Source organism: Dryas octopetala, chromosome 2 (assembly GCF_963921425.1).
Source record: "Dryas octopetala chromosome 2, drDryOcto1.1, whole genome shotgun sequence".
In the NCBI taxonomy this organism is placed as follows: Eukaryota; Viridiplantae; Streptophyta; class Magnoliopsida; order Rosales; family Rosaceae; genus Dryas; species Dryas octopetala.
Window position 1 is genome coordinate 13,081,148 of NC_141367.1, and position 15,994 is coordinate 13,097,141.

The window sequence follows — 15,994 nt, forward strand, 5'->3', positions numbered from 1 at the left end:
ATTTATTTCTTGTGCTGTAGTTGGTTTTCGATTCTGGATAAAAATTTTTTCATTGCTCAAATTTTATATTTTACTCAATTGATATGTTATTTTGTGTGCATATACTAACACCTGATTTTTTCTGGTTCTGAGTATAAAATCAATTGTATGTACACTGCATTATATTACAATAGCAATTATATCCGCTGCAGAATTGTCAAAGTTCTAACAATTCTATTTAAGCATGTGATCTGGTGCTTACTCATTATTCTCATAATATCAGGAAACACAAATACTCCTATATTATGAGCACTATGACTAATACCAAAGCATCACCAGATTACTAAACAGTAGTTCTGCAATTTTAGGTGTTCTAATTTTCTTGGATACTTAAGATTGCAAAACTAACATGCTTCAGTCTTCTTATGGGATCAAAATTTCTTTTGGTTTTGTTTCTGTTAAACAAATTGCAGACACAAAGTCAAAATAAATGATCTTATAAAAGGGTGGAAGCATGATTCATGATACGAATTCTTGGCTGCATGCTCAACACAAATCTGATCATGTAGCCAAAGAACACTTGCAGTACAGGGTATATATTTTCACACGAAATATATTATGATCAATTTATAGTGATTTTTGATTTATGCAGCATCCATGAGTTTCTCCAACATTGAGCCACTGAATGGACATAATTACAAAAAGTGGAAGCAAGACATAGAGATTGTCCTGGGGCTCAATGATTTGGACATGGCACTTAGGGAGAAACAACCAGCTGCACTTACAGCAACTAGCACTGCAGAAGAAAAACTTGAGTTTAAGAAATGGGAGAAAGCAAACAGGATGGCACTACTAATTATCAAAAGGAACATGGCTGATATTGTCAAAGGAGGAATTGATGAGAATGACAGTGCAAAGGCTTATTTTGATTCCATTGGGGAGAAGTACAAGGAATCAGAAAAGGCTGAGACAAGTAACCTGATGGCTGCATTAACAGGAAAGACTTTTGATGGCACTGGCAGTGTAAGGGAATATATCATGTCACTGATTGACATTGCAGCAAAGCTAAAAGCTTTGAAAATCCCTATTGCTGATGAATTTATTGTGCATCAAGTGTTAATGACATTACCAGATCAGTATGAGCACTTGATCTCCATTTATAGTGCACAGAAGGAAAAGTGGACTTTGAATGAACTCATTGGCATGTGTGTTCAAGAGGAAGAAAGGAGCAAGAAAGGAAAGGCAGTGGCAGATGTGAACTTTGTGCAGAGGACCAACAATGGTAAGAAATTTTTCAAAACCAACAAAAGGGACTTCACGAAACCTAAAGGTGCACCAGACAATGCAAGCAACTCAAAATCCACTCCTGATGGCCTCAAGACAGTGAAAACCTCTAAGTCTAAATGTTTTCACTGTCATAAGGCTGGCCATTTTAAGAAAAATTGTGAGAAGTGGAAAGCATGGATGATTAAGAAAGGTAATCCACATTGTTTTTACTTGGAAATTAATCTTGTTGATTCTCCTATTAATTCTTGGTGGTTAGATACAGGCTCACCCATTCATATTGCAAATTCTTTGCAGGGTATCACAAGAAGGAGGACACCAAGGAAGGATGAAGTCAACATCCGAGTAGGCAATGGAATGCAAGTAGCTGTCAAGGCTATAGGAGTTGCCAGCATTAGATTAGGATCTGGTCTTGACTTAGAATTAGATGAAGTTTTTGTTATACCTTCATTAAGAAGGAATTTGGTTTCGGTTGTTAAGTTGGTTAGGAAAAATTATGAATTTATCATTAATAAAGCTGGTTTACAATTTTCTCTTAATTCTTCAATTGTTGGTACTGCTGCACTTGTTAATGATCACTGGAAATTAGTTTGTGCTGAACACAATGAAGTAAATGATATTAATATTTCATCTGCTGTTAAGAGAACTAGAAGCAATGAAAATTCATCAGTGTTATGGCACAAACGACTTGCTCATATATCCAAAGAAAGGATGCAGATCTTGATTAAAGAAAATCACATTCCAAACCTTGATTTTTCTGATTTTGGAGATTGTATTGAGTGTATCAAAGGGAAAACAACAAGCTCCAGAAAAATAGGTGCTAACAGAAGCCATGAATTACTTGAAATAATTCACACTGACATTTGTGGACCATTTTCTTGTAAAACAATATGCAAGAACTCCTATTTTATCTTGTTTATTGATGATTTCTCAAGGTATTGCACTTTGTACCTTATTTCCGAAAAGTCACAGGCACTTGATTTCTTCAAGATTTTTAAATTAGAAGCAGAAAAACAACTTGGCAAGCAAATAAAAATTGTAAGGTCAGATCGAGGAGGAGAATTCTATGGCAAGTACAGTGAAACAGGGCAAAGTATGGGACCGTTTGCTAAGTATTTACAGGAAAATGGTATTCAGGCACAATATACAACACCAGGCACTCCACAGCAAAATGGAGTTGCTGAAAGGAGGAATAGAACCCTCATGGAGATGGTAAGATGTATGATGTGTACTACTAAACTTCCAAAATTCCTATGGGGAAAGGCCTTAAAGACTGCTAATTATGTGACCAACAGAACTCCAAGTAAGGTACTAGACAAAACCCCTTTTGAGCTTTGGACAGGAAGAAAACCAGGCTTGCTACATCTACACGTATGGGGATGCAAAGCAGAAGCAAGATTGTACAATCCAGATCAGAAAAAGCTAGATGCCAGGACAACAAGTGGTTTCTTCATTGGTTACCCCGAAAAATCTAAGGGATATAGATTCTTTTGCCCATCCAATTCTACCAGAATAGTAGAGACAAACATTGCAAAGTTTATAGAAGAAGCAACCTCGACAAGTGAATCTGCAGTGAGAGATTTTGAACTAGAAGAGGTTAAAAGTGATCAACAACCACTGAATGCTTGCTTACCATTTTCAGATCAAAATTTTTTGGTACCTACAATTCAGACCACCTTGGAACCACAAGCTGCAGTGACGACTGAAGCAGCCCAGACTGAACCACAAACACAAGTGAATACACAACAAAATGACAATGACATTGAGCAACATACTGAGGACATTCCTAGAAGGCAATCTACCAGGCAAAGGAAATCAGCCTTGTCAGAGGATTATGTGCTTTATTTACAAGAAATCGATTTTGATGTAGGAGAAGAAACTGATCCTAGGAACTTCACACAAGCAATAACCAGTACAAACTCACTGAAGTGGCAGGAAGCAATGAAAGCTGAGTTAGACTCGATGCAGGTAAATCAAGTGTGGGAATTAACTGAAGTACCAAAAGGATTTAAACCAATTGGCTGCAAATGGATTTTTAAAACAAAGAAAAATCCTGATGGTAGCATAGAGAGGCATAAAGCAAGGTTGGTAGCAAAGGGGTTCACTCAAAAGGAAGGGATAGATTACACTGAGACATTTTCTCCAGTCTCAAGTAAGGATGCTTTTAGAGTCATTATGGCTTTAGTGGCACACTTTGACATGGAGCTGCACCAGATGGATGTTAAAACTGCGTTTCTGAATGGGGAGTTGGAAGAAGAAATATACATGACTCAACCTGAAGGTTTTATAAAGGATGGACAGAATCACCTTGCTTGCAAATTAAGGAAGTCAATCTATGGACTCAAACAAGCATCAAGACAGTGGTATGTCAAGTTTGACTCAGTAATCACAACTTTTGGTTTTCAGGAAAATTCTGCAGATGAATGTATATATCTCAAACTGAGTGGGAGTGATTTCATCTTCCTAATTCTCTATGTAGACGACATTCTACTAGCCAGCAGCAATAAGAAACTCTTACATGAAACTAAGGACTTCTTATCAAATAATTTTGAAATGAAGGACCTTGGTGAGGCATCTTATGTTCTTGGGATAGAGATCAAGAGAGATAGAAAGAATTTTCTGTTGGGATTGTCACAACAAGCTTACATTAAACGAGTTCTTAAAAGATTTGACATGGTAAATTGTAAGTCAGGAGATTCACCAATGTCGAAAGGGGACAAATTTAGCAAGAAACAATGCCCCACAAATGAACAAGAAATTTTGTTCATGAAAGATAAACCTTATGCATCATTGGTTGGGTCCATAATGTATGCTCAGCTTTGTACCAGACCTGACTTGGCTTTTGCAGTTGGTATGTTGGGAAGATATCAGATAAACCCAGGACAAGCTCACTGGGTTGCAGGGAAAAAGGTGTTGAGATATTTGAAAAGGACAATGGATCACATGCTGGTGTTCAGAAGGGTAAAAGACTTAGAGTTAATTGGATATTCTGATTCAGATTTTGCAGGATGTGTGGACAGCTTAAAGTCCACAACTGGATATGTTTTCATGCTTGGAGGAGCAGCTGTCTCGTGGAAAAGTGTAAAACAAACATTAACCACAACATCCACTATGCAGGCTGAGTATGTAGCAGTGTATGAAGCAGCAACACATGCCATTTGGTTGAAAAGTTTTATGCAGGAAACAAAAATTATCAAGTCAGCATCTAATCCTATAAGGATTTTCTGTGATAACAGTGGGGCAGTCATTTTCTCTAAGAACAGTAAAAGAACATCCAAGTCTAAGCACATTGGAACAAAGTTTTTGATGGTAAGAGAGAATGTCAGAGCAGGAGTGTTACAAATCGAGCATGTGAACACCAAAGAGCAGCTGGCAGATCCATTTACTAAAGCCTTAGCAGTAGGAATTTTCAAACAACATGTGACCAATATGGGAGTATTGGAGGATTTAAAGGCAGCAATTCAGTGGGAGTTTTAGTTATAGTGGGAGCATCCAAAAGTTGTAGAATTTCCAAGTTTAAATCAGCGTGATAGTTGATTTCCTGCAGTATCAGTAGTAAATGCAGAACAATAAATGCCATTGTTTCAATTTTGAACATTTAAGTCAATTATGTTGTGTTAAGGTTGAACTGGTATAATCATGATTTCAGTTTTTGCTAGTTCAATTTTAATGCTTACATATAATTTTCATTTTCTGTTAAAAATTCTAACAGTATTTATGGTTGTTGGTGTAACTTTCTATAGACTACAGACAATAACATTGTTATTCAGGTTATACCATGTATGATAAGAGCATAATGTCTTTCACATATGCATATAGTTATCTTGCTTTTGAGTTTCAGAGATATTGTATTAAGGATAACAATATCATATAGGAGGACCAAGTTTACAAGTTGAGATACGACTAAGGCACTGGTATCTTGTAAACTAAATTTTACACTTTGCTGATGACTTTGTCAAGTACAGTTGCGAATATCAGTGATTATAAGGAGTTTGAGCATTTTTCATAGCTCTGTTACACCTTGTAGTCTGATGTTTGACGATGTGCTTAGACATAGTTGAATTGAGTCTAGTTTTATAAATATTCTGAGCGCTATTGCAGATTGCTTGCAGTAATGAGTAAGCATATTGGTTAAGAACAATGCTTGTCCAAGTGGGAGAATGTAAGAAATTAATGGACTTGCGCATTGTTCTAATAAAGATATCAATACCTTACCATTGCTTAATTGACAAGTAACAGAATTATTAATCAATACCAAAACTGTAAGCACAATCCAGTAAGGATACTAATCCTAATTGGATAAGGAAGACTCGGTTGACTGCAGGCCTTTTTACATAAGCAAAGGTATATTCAGAATAGGATTTGTATATGAGTTACATTGAGATAGAAATTCTAGAACCCCTTAATGGAAGGGACTAGGATTTCTCTGATGCTCTATATAAGTAATAGTCCCCGGTCACACAGCAATCAAGTCATATTTCTGAGTTCCATTGTGAGAGAGGCTTTCAGTTTCCTGGCTGTGCTGACTGGAAGATTATTGCTGCACAACATCGTTTTCAGACCCCCTGCATCATGTCGACATCTGGTTAGCTATTTCATATATGATGTGTTTGCTTATTGATATAACAATGATACAATGCTTGAGTTTGTTGATTACTGGTGTATGCCTACAGATGTTGGAAATACTAACATGATATAGATACATTATATTAGTAGGTGTGACTTATAAGATCTTACTTTTGGTCCAAGCAAACTGTCCTTCCAAAATTTTCATCACCAATAATGAATTGCATATCATTAATGGGCAATGCTAGATTACCCTAATGACATGGAATTTCCATGTCAATTAAATCATTTAATAAATCTAGTAATATATGCCACATAAGCTTTTAAAAATACTAATATAACCTCGTTTAAAATTCTACAAATCATTAATTAAATTACAAAAAAAAAAAGGATTTAAAAAAAGTTTCATGACAAAATTAAAAAATCTCTAAACATACATTCATCTCTTTAAGAAAATTCTCCCCAATTTTAGAACCTTAAAATGCTTCCCTCACTATTTTGATCTTGTCATATGTGGACGATATTTTTTTTTCTCTTGGATAATTATTCACGCATAGATGATTGAAAAGTTGAAAACAAAGCAATTCTTTTTTTTTTTTTTTTTTTTTTTTTTAAAGGATAACGTCAATTCCTCTTGGATCACATGGTCAAAGGGTTTCACCATCACACCAGCCCAACCTCCTTTCCATTACCATCTACCCCAACTTAGACTACTGCTGTTTCAGTAGCTTTTGCCAGACTAGCTTTTTTGGATTTCAGAATAGTTTTATAAACTAGAATTTGGTAATCAGACTTGTATTATGAATATTTTAAAGATTAATTAACAATGAAAGGATTTGAACATGGAAGCACCTACAAAGTCATCTGGCAATTCGGATCAAGGGTTAATGAAAAAGTTGAAAGGATTTGATGCGTTTGCAATGTCAATAGGCAATGGTAGTGTTGAAAACGCTGAAGGTGGGGCTGAACGTAGTCTCTCCCAGAGGTTTGTAAACCAATTTTTTAATCTTTCTTCCTTATTTCCGATTAGGCTATGCGGACCAATCTGGTATTCTCTGGTAAACAAAGCAATTCTTCTTATTTACTTTTCAGCGAACAGAGTAAAGGTATGGTAGTAAGTTCCATTAGTGTTTTGTATTTTTGGCAATCTATGAGAGAAGATAACCCAAGTGAAAAATCTGTTGGATTGTTTGAGAGAAGATTCAAATGTGGAGAAGATAATAGCATGGTGGGAGAAGAATTAATGTTCAAATTTTCTTGTGTGATCTGAACGTCAGTTGCAGATTTTCAATACGAAGAAGATAACAAATTAAGTATAAAGGGTATAGGGTTTAGTATAAAGCAAGTAATAAAATTTCGGATTTTGAGAAAATTTCGATGATTTTTAATTTTTGATAAAAATTAAACAGAAATGACGGAAATTACTATCAAAATACGAAAATTTTGAATAAAACTTTACCATATGTTCATTTAATATATTATCTACTACATTGATAAAAAATATTAAAAAAATTAAATTATATAATAGGTTTCATGTGATATAAAATGAATATAATACACGCTGGAGACAAATACTGTTAAATAAAATTAGCATAATAAATAAATGAAATTTGTATATTCTTTATACTTTATAATGTATACACTAAAACCTAATATTAAACCTTATATACTCTATATACCCTGATACTCTTTATACTCTATAATTTATATACTAAACCCTATATACTCTAAATTTTTTGAAATATGGTATAAGATATTATGATTTAGGTTCTTTAGAATATTTTTAATTATTTTATATATAAAAATGTATTATGGTTTAGATTTTAAAAATAACTAAACAAAACTCCAAACTCTTTTTTTTCTTTCCAATTATCCAAAGACCCCAAACTCCAATCAACCCTAAACCATTTTTTTTTTTTCTCTTTTTTTTTTCTTTTCTTTTTCTTTTTTTTTTCTTTCCTTTTTCTTTTCTTTTCTTTTCTTTCCTTCTTCTTCCCGTGACTCTCTCTCCCAGAGTCCCAGCCACTCCCACTGTGTCGCATACTCGCATATGAAAAATGTGATATATCTTTCTCTTATTTCTCCTCCCTCTCCTGTAGTCGCACCAATCCCTCTCTCCTTCCCCAATCTGATCTTTTCCCTCTTCTCTCTCTTCTCTCCCTTCTCTATCCTCCCTCCCCAGCTAGGTCTGTAACTGCCAGCAAGGAGAAGACAAATCGAGAGATGGCCGGGTTGAGCGAAATTATTGAATTTTGGCGAAATATGATCAAAAAATTGATGAACTAGTGTTAAAATTTCCATACCCCTAGAAAACGTAATTTTCGGCAAAATTTCACCGAAAATTTCAAAATTTAACTCCTTGGTATAAAGTATAAATGAAGATCATTAGATTTGGATTGGATAAGATAGTCTTTCAATAAATATGATATTAATTTTATATTCAAAATAGATGGTGATGTGTATAATCATAAAAAAACAAAAGAATGATGCATATTATTTCACTTTTTCACATAGGATTAGGGCACAAAATACTTGTGCCCTATTAAGGCACAAAATATTTTCCCATCATTAATAAGATAACCAAACTTGGATTTCAGCCCAGGCCAAATAGAAGATTTGATATAGCCATATAGGAGGTGATAGGGACCAAGGGCTCCAAAGAGATCGAAATCTGGCCCCAAACAAAGGCATGATTGCTGCATTCGGATCTCTAACTGCCAAACCACCTTCACATAGAGGCCGGGCACAAATCTTTTTCCATATATAGTAGAAGACAAATGCCCATCTTCAGATAAACTTCCTTATCTAAGTCGTTGTGAGCATTTTGGTAAGAAAGGTAGGCCAAGCATAAATCATAAAATTATGGAGGCGCATATATGCTTGAAATCACTGAATTAACAAGTTTGACCCTTCCAGCAATGAATAGATAAAAGGGATCCCTTCCTAGATTGAAACTTATAATGGACTTCTCTATAATTAGTTACATAAGATCATAGAGCCAGATTAATTGGTAGACATTCCATGTGCAAACAATATATATACTATATATATGATATGAGTACTAATTAGTGTATGCATATGCCGGCCGGTCACTGTATGTCATGAGTCATGGCAAACATCTCCAACGCCATTCTCCTCCTAAATAGTTGCATGTCTGCTTGTGTAAAACTCAATGGTTGTCCCAAACTCAAGTACTCCATATACATAAGCATGAACACCCCACAATCACCGCTGTTAATACATTATTAAAACAAGCTTGTTAGCTATTTGGAGAGGAAACACATTGAAAATTAATTATGCATCCAACTTAGTATGAAAAACTCACTCAAGAGATTGCTGTGGGATGTCTTCTGCTAGACGAACCACAGTAAATGGTATACCGAGAGGGGACAACTCAGGCCTCAGTGCATAGAAGCCCGATTGGACTAGCAACGATGGCAACATCGTTGCCATGGGCTTCAGTATGTCACAAATGAACTCATCTCGGGTCGCAGACCGCATGGAGTCATATATGGTTAACTTTCTCCGCATTAAGTCCACACTTACAGCTACCCAATGTTGGTTGTTGACACTGACAGGAAGGTACAACTGCCAATATCACAAACTGAGTTAACAGCTAGTTTTTCATGTATCATGACATGATCTGCAATTAATCAACTAATCAAGCATACAAACAATTTTGACGGTGGGAAAATTTACACCAAGTAATTGGTGAACCCGTCAAGATTCAAGAATTGAAATTGTGTTTGATACTATATGTGTCCATATGGTAGAATTTTCCTACTTACGCAATCAACTTCACTCCAAGGTCGAGTATATTTAGGCAACTTGCCAAGTGGATAGTTCATGATGATTGAATCCCACTTATAGGAGTTAGGGTTAATCCGGAAAGCCTCCCATCGTCCATTCATGTAACTCTACAAAATTAAGCAACATATCGTAAACAGAGAGCAATAAGTTTCAAATACAAAAAAAGAAATGGCACATACATGAAGTATCATCATTTCTTACCCAAAACAAAGTATCCAGGATGGTGCAACAGCGAGAGAATGATTGGGAGTGAATATGTGCTTTCTTACGAACATAATGCAGAAATACATCTACATGCTACACAAGCAATAGTTAGAATGTATAACTCAATTAATAATGCTAGATATACCACATTTTTATATCACATTAGTACCGCATCTGTGGTACAAATAATTTTATCCTAATTCAATTTATTGTTTTCTAGCTTTGTATTGTGACAAAATACTTACTGAGTCTGTCAACCAGCTGCCTGATGTCAACAGTTCTACAAACCACTCTTTAGGTGCATCAAGAATTTCTAAGTTGCGCCATCTTCCATGAAAATAAAATGATTACTACATGGAAATTTTATGGCAATATCATGAAATGATGCAGAAATAAAAAAACATACCTGACGTTTGGATTTTTGGCCCATGCAAGAAACTGCCTCATTGTTTGTTGTTCTGTACCCAAGATCAGGCTAAAATTACCAACCGTTGGAAGTTTGTGTGCTACCTCCATTTGAGTTTCTTGTGATGGGGTCGACATAGGAACTATGTGTGGCACCCTCACTGTCCTTCCCTTCCGAAAAGCCTGTTGGTTTTTGAAAGTCCATGCCTTCCCATTCCATTTCCGTCGTCCCCTCCTCTCCTCATTCTTAGTCTATATTAATACACGTATATGCAATTATTAAAAGAATAAATATGTGAAAATCAATGCAAATATTAGAAATAACCTATGTGGAAATTTTACTTGTATGAGGCGGACAAGTAAATCGGTGATGACATGAAGTTTATTGACACTGAGATCAAGTTTATTTGTCAACTCGTCCCTGAGTGCCTTTATCTCAGCCTTAATCTCTGTATACTCGACCTTAAGCTCTGCATGTAACTCATCAGCCGTAAACTTTGCATGTAATTCATCAGCCTTAAACTCTGCATTTAACTCATTCGCCTTAAGCTCAAACCCTACATTTAACTCATCAGCCTTAAACTCAAACCCTGCAGTTAACTCATCAGCCTTTAACTCAAACCCTGCACTTAACTCATCAACCTTAAACTCTGCATTCTCATCAGCCTTAAACTTTGCATGTAAGTCATCAACCTCAAACTCTGCATGTAACTCATCAGCTTTAAACTCTGCATACAACTTATCATCCTTAAACTCTCCCGGTAACTCATCAGCCTCAACTCTGTTATCTATTACCTCTCTCCTCTCTGTCCTGGTTATGACAAAAGTTCAATACAAAGTTTTTCAGAAGAGATTTCTTGGGCATACATATTATCTTAGCAAATTAGAGTACCAACTAGTCATATATATATATATATAGGAAAAAAAGTAGAGTATCAGACTAGATAAACATAAAAGCCTGCATACCTTGTGATTACAGGATTAGCCGAAAAAGGGGTGGCGAGCCAATTTAAGTTAATATCTTCTTTGACCACCTTTAGGCGTACATTTTTAAGCAAAGGTAAGAAGAATTCCCACAACTTTCCTGTCTCTTCATCACATATCACATCCTTTAACAGTTCAAGATCCAACACTGATAGAGGCAGCTCCTGCAATCTTGAGCATTGTCTCATGTTGAGCTTTTCTAAACTGCACACTTCACTTATGTCTTCAGGCAACCGCTTAATGCGGGAACAGTTAGAAATGTCAAGAAAGTTTAAAATTTTCAGGTTCCTAATCGATGCTGGCAATTCTAGCAAGCCTGTACACGACCTTAGCCTCAACACTTGTAAATTGACCAGATTCCCAATCCTTTCAGGCAAGGCAGATAGCTTATGACAGTTCGTGATACTGAGCTTCTTTAGGTGGATAAGATCATCGAGCTCAGTAGGCAATTCCACCAAATCATCGCAATAATCAATGTTCATTTCCAGAAGATTTGGAAATGCATTCGTAATTGGCATGGAATAGTTGCTAAAAGCCTGGCCAATGTTACACATGAATAAAGATATCTTATGTAGACTCTTCAATTGTATGGAGTTCTTTGTTATGGAAGGAATTGAAATGCGCTCCAATCTGATTCTCTTTAGATTCAATAAAGAGCCCAACAGTTGAAAATTACTTAATTCAGCAAGTGAGAAACCATAATTTGTGACTATTAAAACCTTTAGTTTATCCATTTTCTCCACAAACTCCGGTAAGGCATAGTTGTTGGTCTGGAAATTCAGAAGTAGAACTTCAGCTACTGGTAGTTCCATGTTGGGCCATTTTGTAGAGAACACTTCATCTGCAAGCAATATATACCACATAAGAGTCCAAGGGAGAAAATTAAAGTCAACATACTATGGAAGTGGACAAGTGGTAGTGTGCATGTGTGCGTACGTGCGTGCAAACAAGTCTATGTATCTGCTAAAAAGAGAGATGTGACAACCAGTTGAGATAGATACTATGCTAGCCATGATGGGGTACGTCTGTTCTGTCCACCACTTGGGAAGATCATCTCCACATATATCTATAATTAGTCTTTTTCTCTGTTGTATTGGATCCTGACAAGTCTGAAAGATAGCTAGCTCTCTAAGCATATCATGTTGGGTAACGAAGTGTTCACTGTAGTAGCCATCCATTATGTCCCACTTCTCACTCCTGGTTATGATCACAACTAAGTTGCTTAGAAGAGGTTTATTGAGCATACATATTGGAATAAAATTATGAGTAGCAGCTAGTAATGAAAGGAAAAAGTAGAGTAAGAAATTAAGAATATCATACAAAAGAAACATAGAACCCTTCCTACCTTGTCAGTACAAAATTAGCTAGACTCCGTGTGGTGAGCTCGTTGAGGTTCGCAATGGACAGAATGTCTTCGTCTAGCTCATATAACTCTGCCCACATATCTATGAGGGCAACAACAGGGATTCTTTGGTCTTCAGCAAATGAACCAAGGTCTAAGAAACATTCCTTGACGATAGCATTTTCTTTCTCCAAAAACTCTAAACTGCTACGGAGGCAAACAAGCAAATCAGTCTCAGAATCCAGAATAGAAGAGCCTGTAGACCATTCCAATACTCTTTTTTCCCAGATCTCTATAGGTTGTCCACAGAGTGATCTTCCAACAACTGTAATAGCAAGTGGAAGTCCCTTACAGCGCTCTACTATCTGCAGTTCAATTCTCCCAAATAAAGTCAATCACTCTATTTGAGTTGCAGGACCAAGATTAAAGCTTCTAAATATAATCTCACTGATTTCATGAAGATGAGAAAATGGTTAAAATAACTATGTACCTTTCTTTATTCTAATTTCTTTTTAATTCTTATGCAAGCATAAATGTATCGTTATTCTCAGACCCAAAAAAAAAAATGTATCGTTATTTGTAAGTTATGGTAAAATGGGATGTGTTCACACAAGTGTTTGGATGCTTTGCTTAAAAAGCGAACATAATTTCTTTTCCCCTTTGTCAGGCAATCAGGCATAAATATGAATATATTGTGCATTCCGGAGTACGAAACCACCTTTCTTGAGTAATATTCTGGAACATAGGAGCTCCTATCTCCAAAAGATGCAGAATGATGAAAAAGAGCCATTGCATCTTCATCATTCAATGTATCTAAATAGTATGCAGAACCAAATCCTGAAAATTCAGATCTTGATGTCACCAAAATCTTGTAATTTGGCATTTTCAATTCATCAAGCTTCTCAAGAAGGAATTCTGATCCAGGCCAAACATCATCCAAGACCAACAGTAAAGGATTTTTTCCTGCTCCCTTAAGAAATTGTTCCAGCCACTTGACTGCAATTACTTCGTTTTGGAAAGTAGGCACCTGGGAACCCATGCATTGATGTAGTTCTTGTACAATAAGGTCCAAGTTGGGCTTTTGTGAAACAGTGACAAAGAAGATATTGTTCTTGAAATTATCTAAATACAACATAAGAAAGCTGTCACTGAGAGGCCATTTAAATCAGTCTACTATTGTTCAAGCAAAAAATAAGTAAATAATACACAGTGGTAATAATGAGGCCATATAATGAATATCTGGATCTCAATTGCGGCCCAAGCTATAAGATACCATATCCCAATCATTTAGTTCTAATAAATGCTTGGTTAATTATTCTTCCAAAGTAATCATAGAAGTATTGCATAAGTGAGACACGATTCTCTTTGTAAGCACTGTTCCTTAGCCAAAGAAGAAAAAGTGAACTATTAGGCCATAAATTTAGTGATTGTAGTATATTTGACTCATATGTCTAATTGTATGCTGATCACATAGTTAGGCTAATGTTTAGGCATTTGTCCCCTCGAGCACTACTTCGATAGGGTTCGAGCACTATTCGAGGGGGATTCAAGCATTTTTCGAGGGGAGCTCGAGTACTACTCGAGCGTCAAAATTTTAAAAAAATTAAAAGTCTTTAATGGAAACCAAAATGAGTTAGATTTCCAAATTTTTCTTGTGATTAAATGTAGACATAAAATGGCACTAAATACAAGACAAATTCTAAACTACCCCTAACATATTTTTTTTCTAAATAATGTTCATTTTACCCTAGAGTGAATTAACAAGATTTGAAAAAAAAAAATATATATATATATATAATTAGGAAGTAAAATTTGACAAATTAGTCGGATAAAGGAAAAACAAAAAAAAAAAAACTACCGACTGGAGGGAGACAAAAAAAAACCGAAAGAAATTGATAAATTGATATCATCGTTATAAAATACCTTTGACTTGCTCATCTTGACAGAACTTTTCTGCCAAAGTGGTTTTCCCGCACCCTCCAGGACCAGTCAGTACAAGTATTGAAGCCCCATCATCCTTAAGAAGCTTCATCTTCAATTCCTTCAAAGGCATATCCAATCCGACTGTAAAAGATGACGTTCTGATTTTAGTTTGATCACATACCAAATCATTTTGATCAATATTAGGCGCATCCTTGGAACGATTCACCTTCAAGGGCACATCCACTCCAACAGGAAGCGATGAATCTTTAATTCTAACTTGGTTACGCACCAGAACATTTCGATTAATCTCAGACACATCCTTAAGACAAGCGTTCAATTTCTTCCACTCTGTCGCCATAACCCTTATCCAAAACAACATCTCCTTCCCATACCTTGCTGATTCAACAAGTTGGGTGATATTTTTCTTTGCCAAAACCAAGGTCTCCTTCCCATCCCTTACTGACTCATCAAGTTGGTTGGCGTGTTGCCGGGCCAAAATTACAGCCTCCTTCCCATCCCTTATTCCCTGTACGTTCAGTATCTCCAACTGTCTTTTGAGAGACTCCTCCAATGCACGGAGTTTTTTGGTGCAGTGAGCCTTCGATATCAAATCCCACTTACGAACCTTCAAGAACTCGCCAACCCGATGTATGCCTTTAGACATTGTCTTTGTTAAATTCTCTATTTCCTTGTTTGAGAGATCCAATTCTGTGTTATGATCTTCTATCTGTCTGATCAGTGGTTCTAAAGAGTCTAGCATGTGTTTGATGTTATCCAGGTGGGGTTTAAACTGCACAGACTTTCTGATCAGGTCCTCAACGCCCTTATACAGTTCCCCGAATAGTGATCCCAGAGCAGCCCCTACAACAAGCTCCAGTGCTTGACCTAGAGGCATTCTTGCTTCTTTACAACAAAACAAAACCCAACACCGAAATAAACTTGGCTCCTGAAACAGTCCCACCTAACAACGAAGCCACTGCCATAATTACAAGAAGAAGAAAATATTCAGAAAATGTCTACTTGGTCGTTTCAATCTAAAGTTTAAGACGACATAGAGAGACTCTCTGAAGATTAATGTCAGTTGGAAGCTAAGGAACCATTAACCATAAATCTAAAGGCAGAGAGAACTGACCTTAGTTCAATGCGGTCTTCTTACGCGAGTTAATCATAATTTATGAGTTATGACTAACTTAATTTGCAATCTGATAGAGACACAGAATACAACACAACAATCTTCAAATGATTTGATCTCTTTTATAGACTTTATACTACAAATAATTAGGCAAGTTGATGGAATCTATGTAAACAGGGGCAACGTGAACCTTACAACTCGGAGAGTGACTGACCATTGACCAAGACCTTCCTTTTTATTGTTTTATTTGTGTCCACACTCCACAGTTCTCCTTTTATCTTTGGACACTACTTGGGTCACCCCTTGGGGGTACCCCAAGGTCACCCCTCCCCCAAAATAGTAATTTCGGTAATGCCGGTGCATGA

At 36.2% G+C, this 15,994-nt stretch overlaps 2 protein-coding genes across 3 annotated transcripts; one reads left to right on the forward strand and one right to left on the reverse strand.

The window, feature by feature from the left end:
* The first annotated feature begins 417 nt into the window (after positions 1-417).
* LOC147293215 (uncharacterized) lies at positions 418-1,712 on the forward strand. The gene is made up of 2 exons (XM_086234494.1): positions 418-1,456; positions 1,561-1,712. The coding sequence occupies exons 1-2, from the start codon at positions 637-639 to the stop codon at positions 1,593-1,595; spliced, it is 855 nt and encodes a 284-aa protein (XP_086090620.1). The 5' UTR covers positions 418-636; the 3' UTR covers positions 1,596-1,712.
* Positions 1,713-8,675: 6,963 nt separating this feature from the next.
* On the reverse strand, positions 8,676-15,722 carry LOC147293216 (uncharacterized). Of its 2 annotated transcripts, XM_086231603.1 has the most exons (13): positions 15,630-15,722; positions 14,498-15,473; positions 13,293-13,696; positions 12,578-12,939; positions 12,218-12,429; positions 11,215-12,073; positions 10,591-11,059; positions 10,250-10,500; positions 10,089-10,170; positions 9,841-9,936; positions 9,618-9,746; positions 9,155-9,417; positions 8,676-9,060 (listed from the first exon to the last, which is right to left on the reverse strand). In XM_086231603.1, exons 2-13 carry the CDS (start codon positions 15,390-15,392, stop codon positions 8,919-8,921), a joined length of 4,164 nt encoding a protein of 1,387 aa, XP_086087729.1. In that variant the 5' UTR covers positions 15,393-15,473; positions 15,630-15,722; the 3' UTR covers positions 8,676-8,918. The 2 variants fall into 2 exon arrangements, with proteins under 2 accessions (XP_086087729.1, XP_086087730.1); XM_086231604.1 differs by lacking the exon at positions 15,630-15,722 and having other exon boundaries at positions 14,498-15,608.
* Between the last annotated feature and the right edge of the window lie 272 nt (positions 15,723-15,994).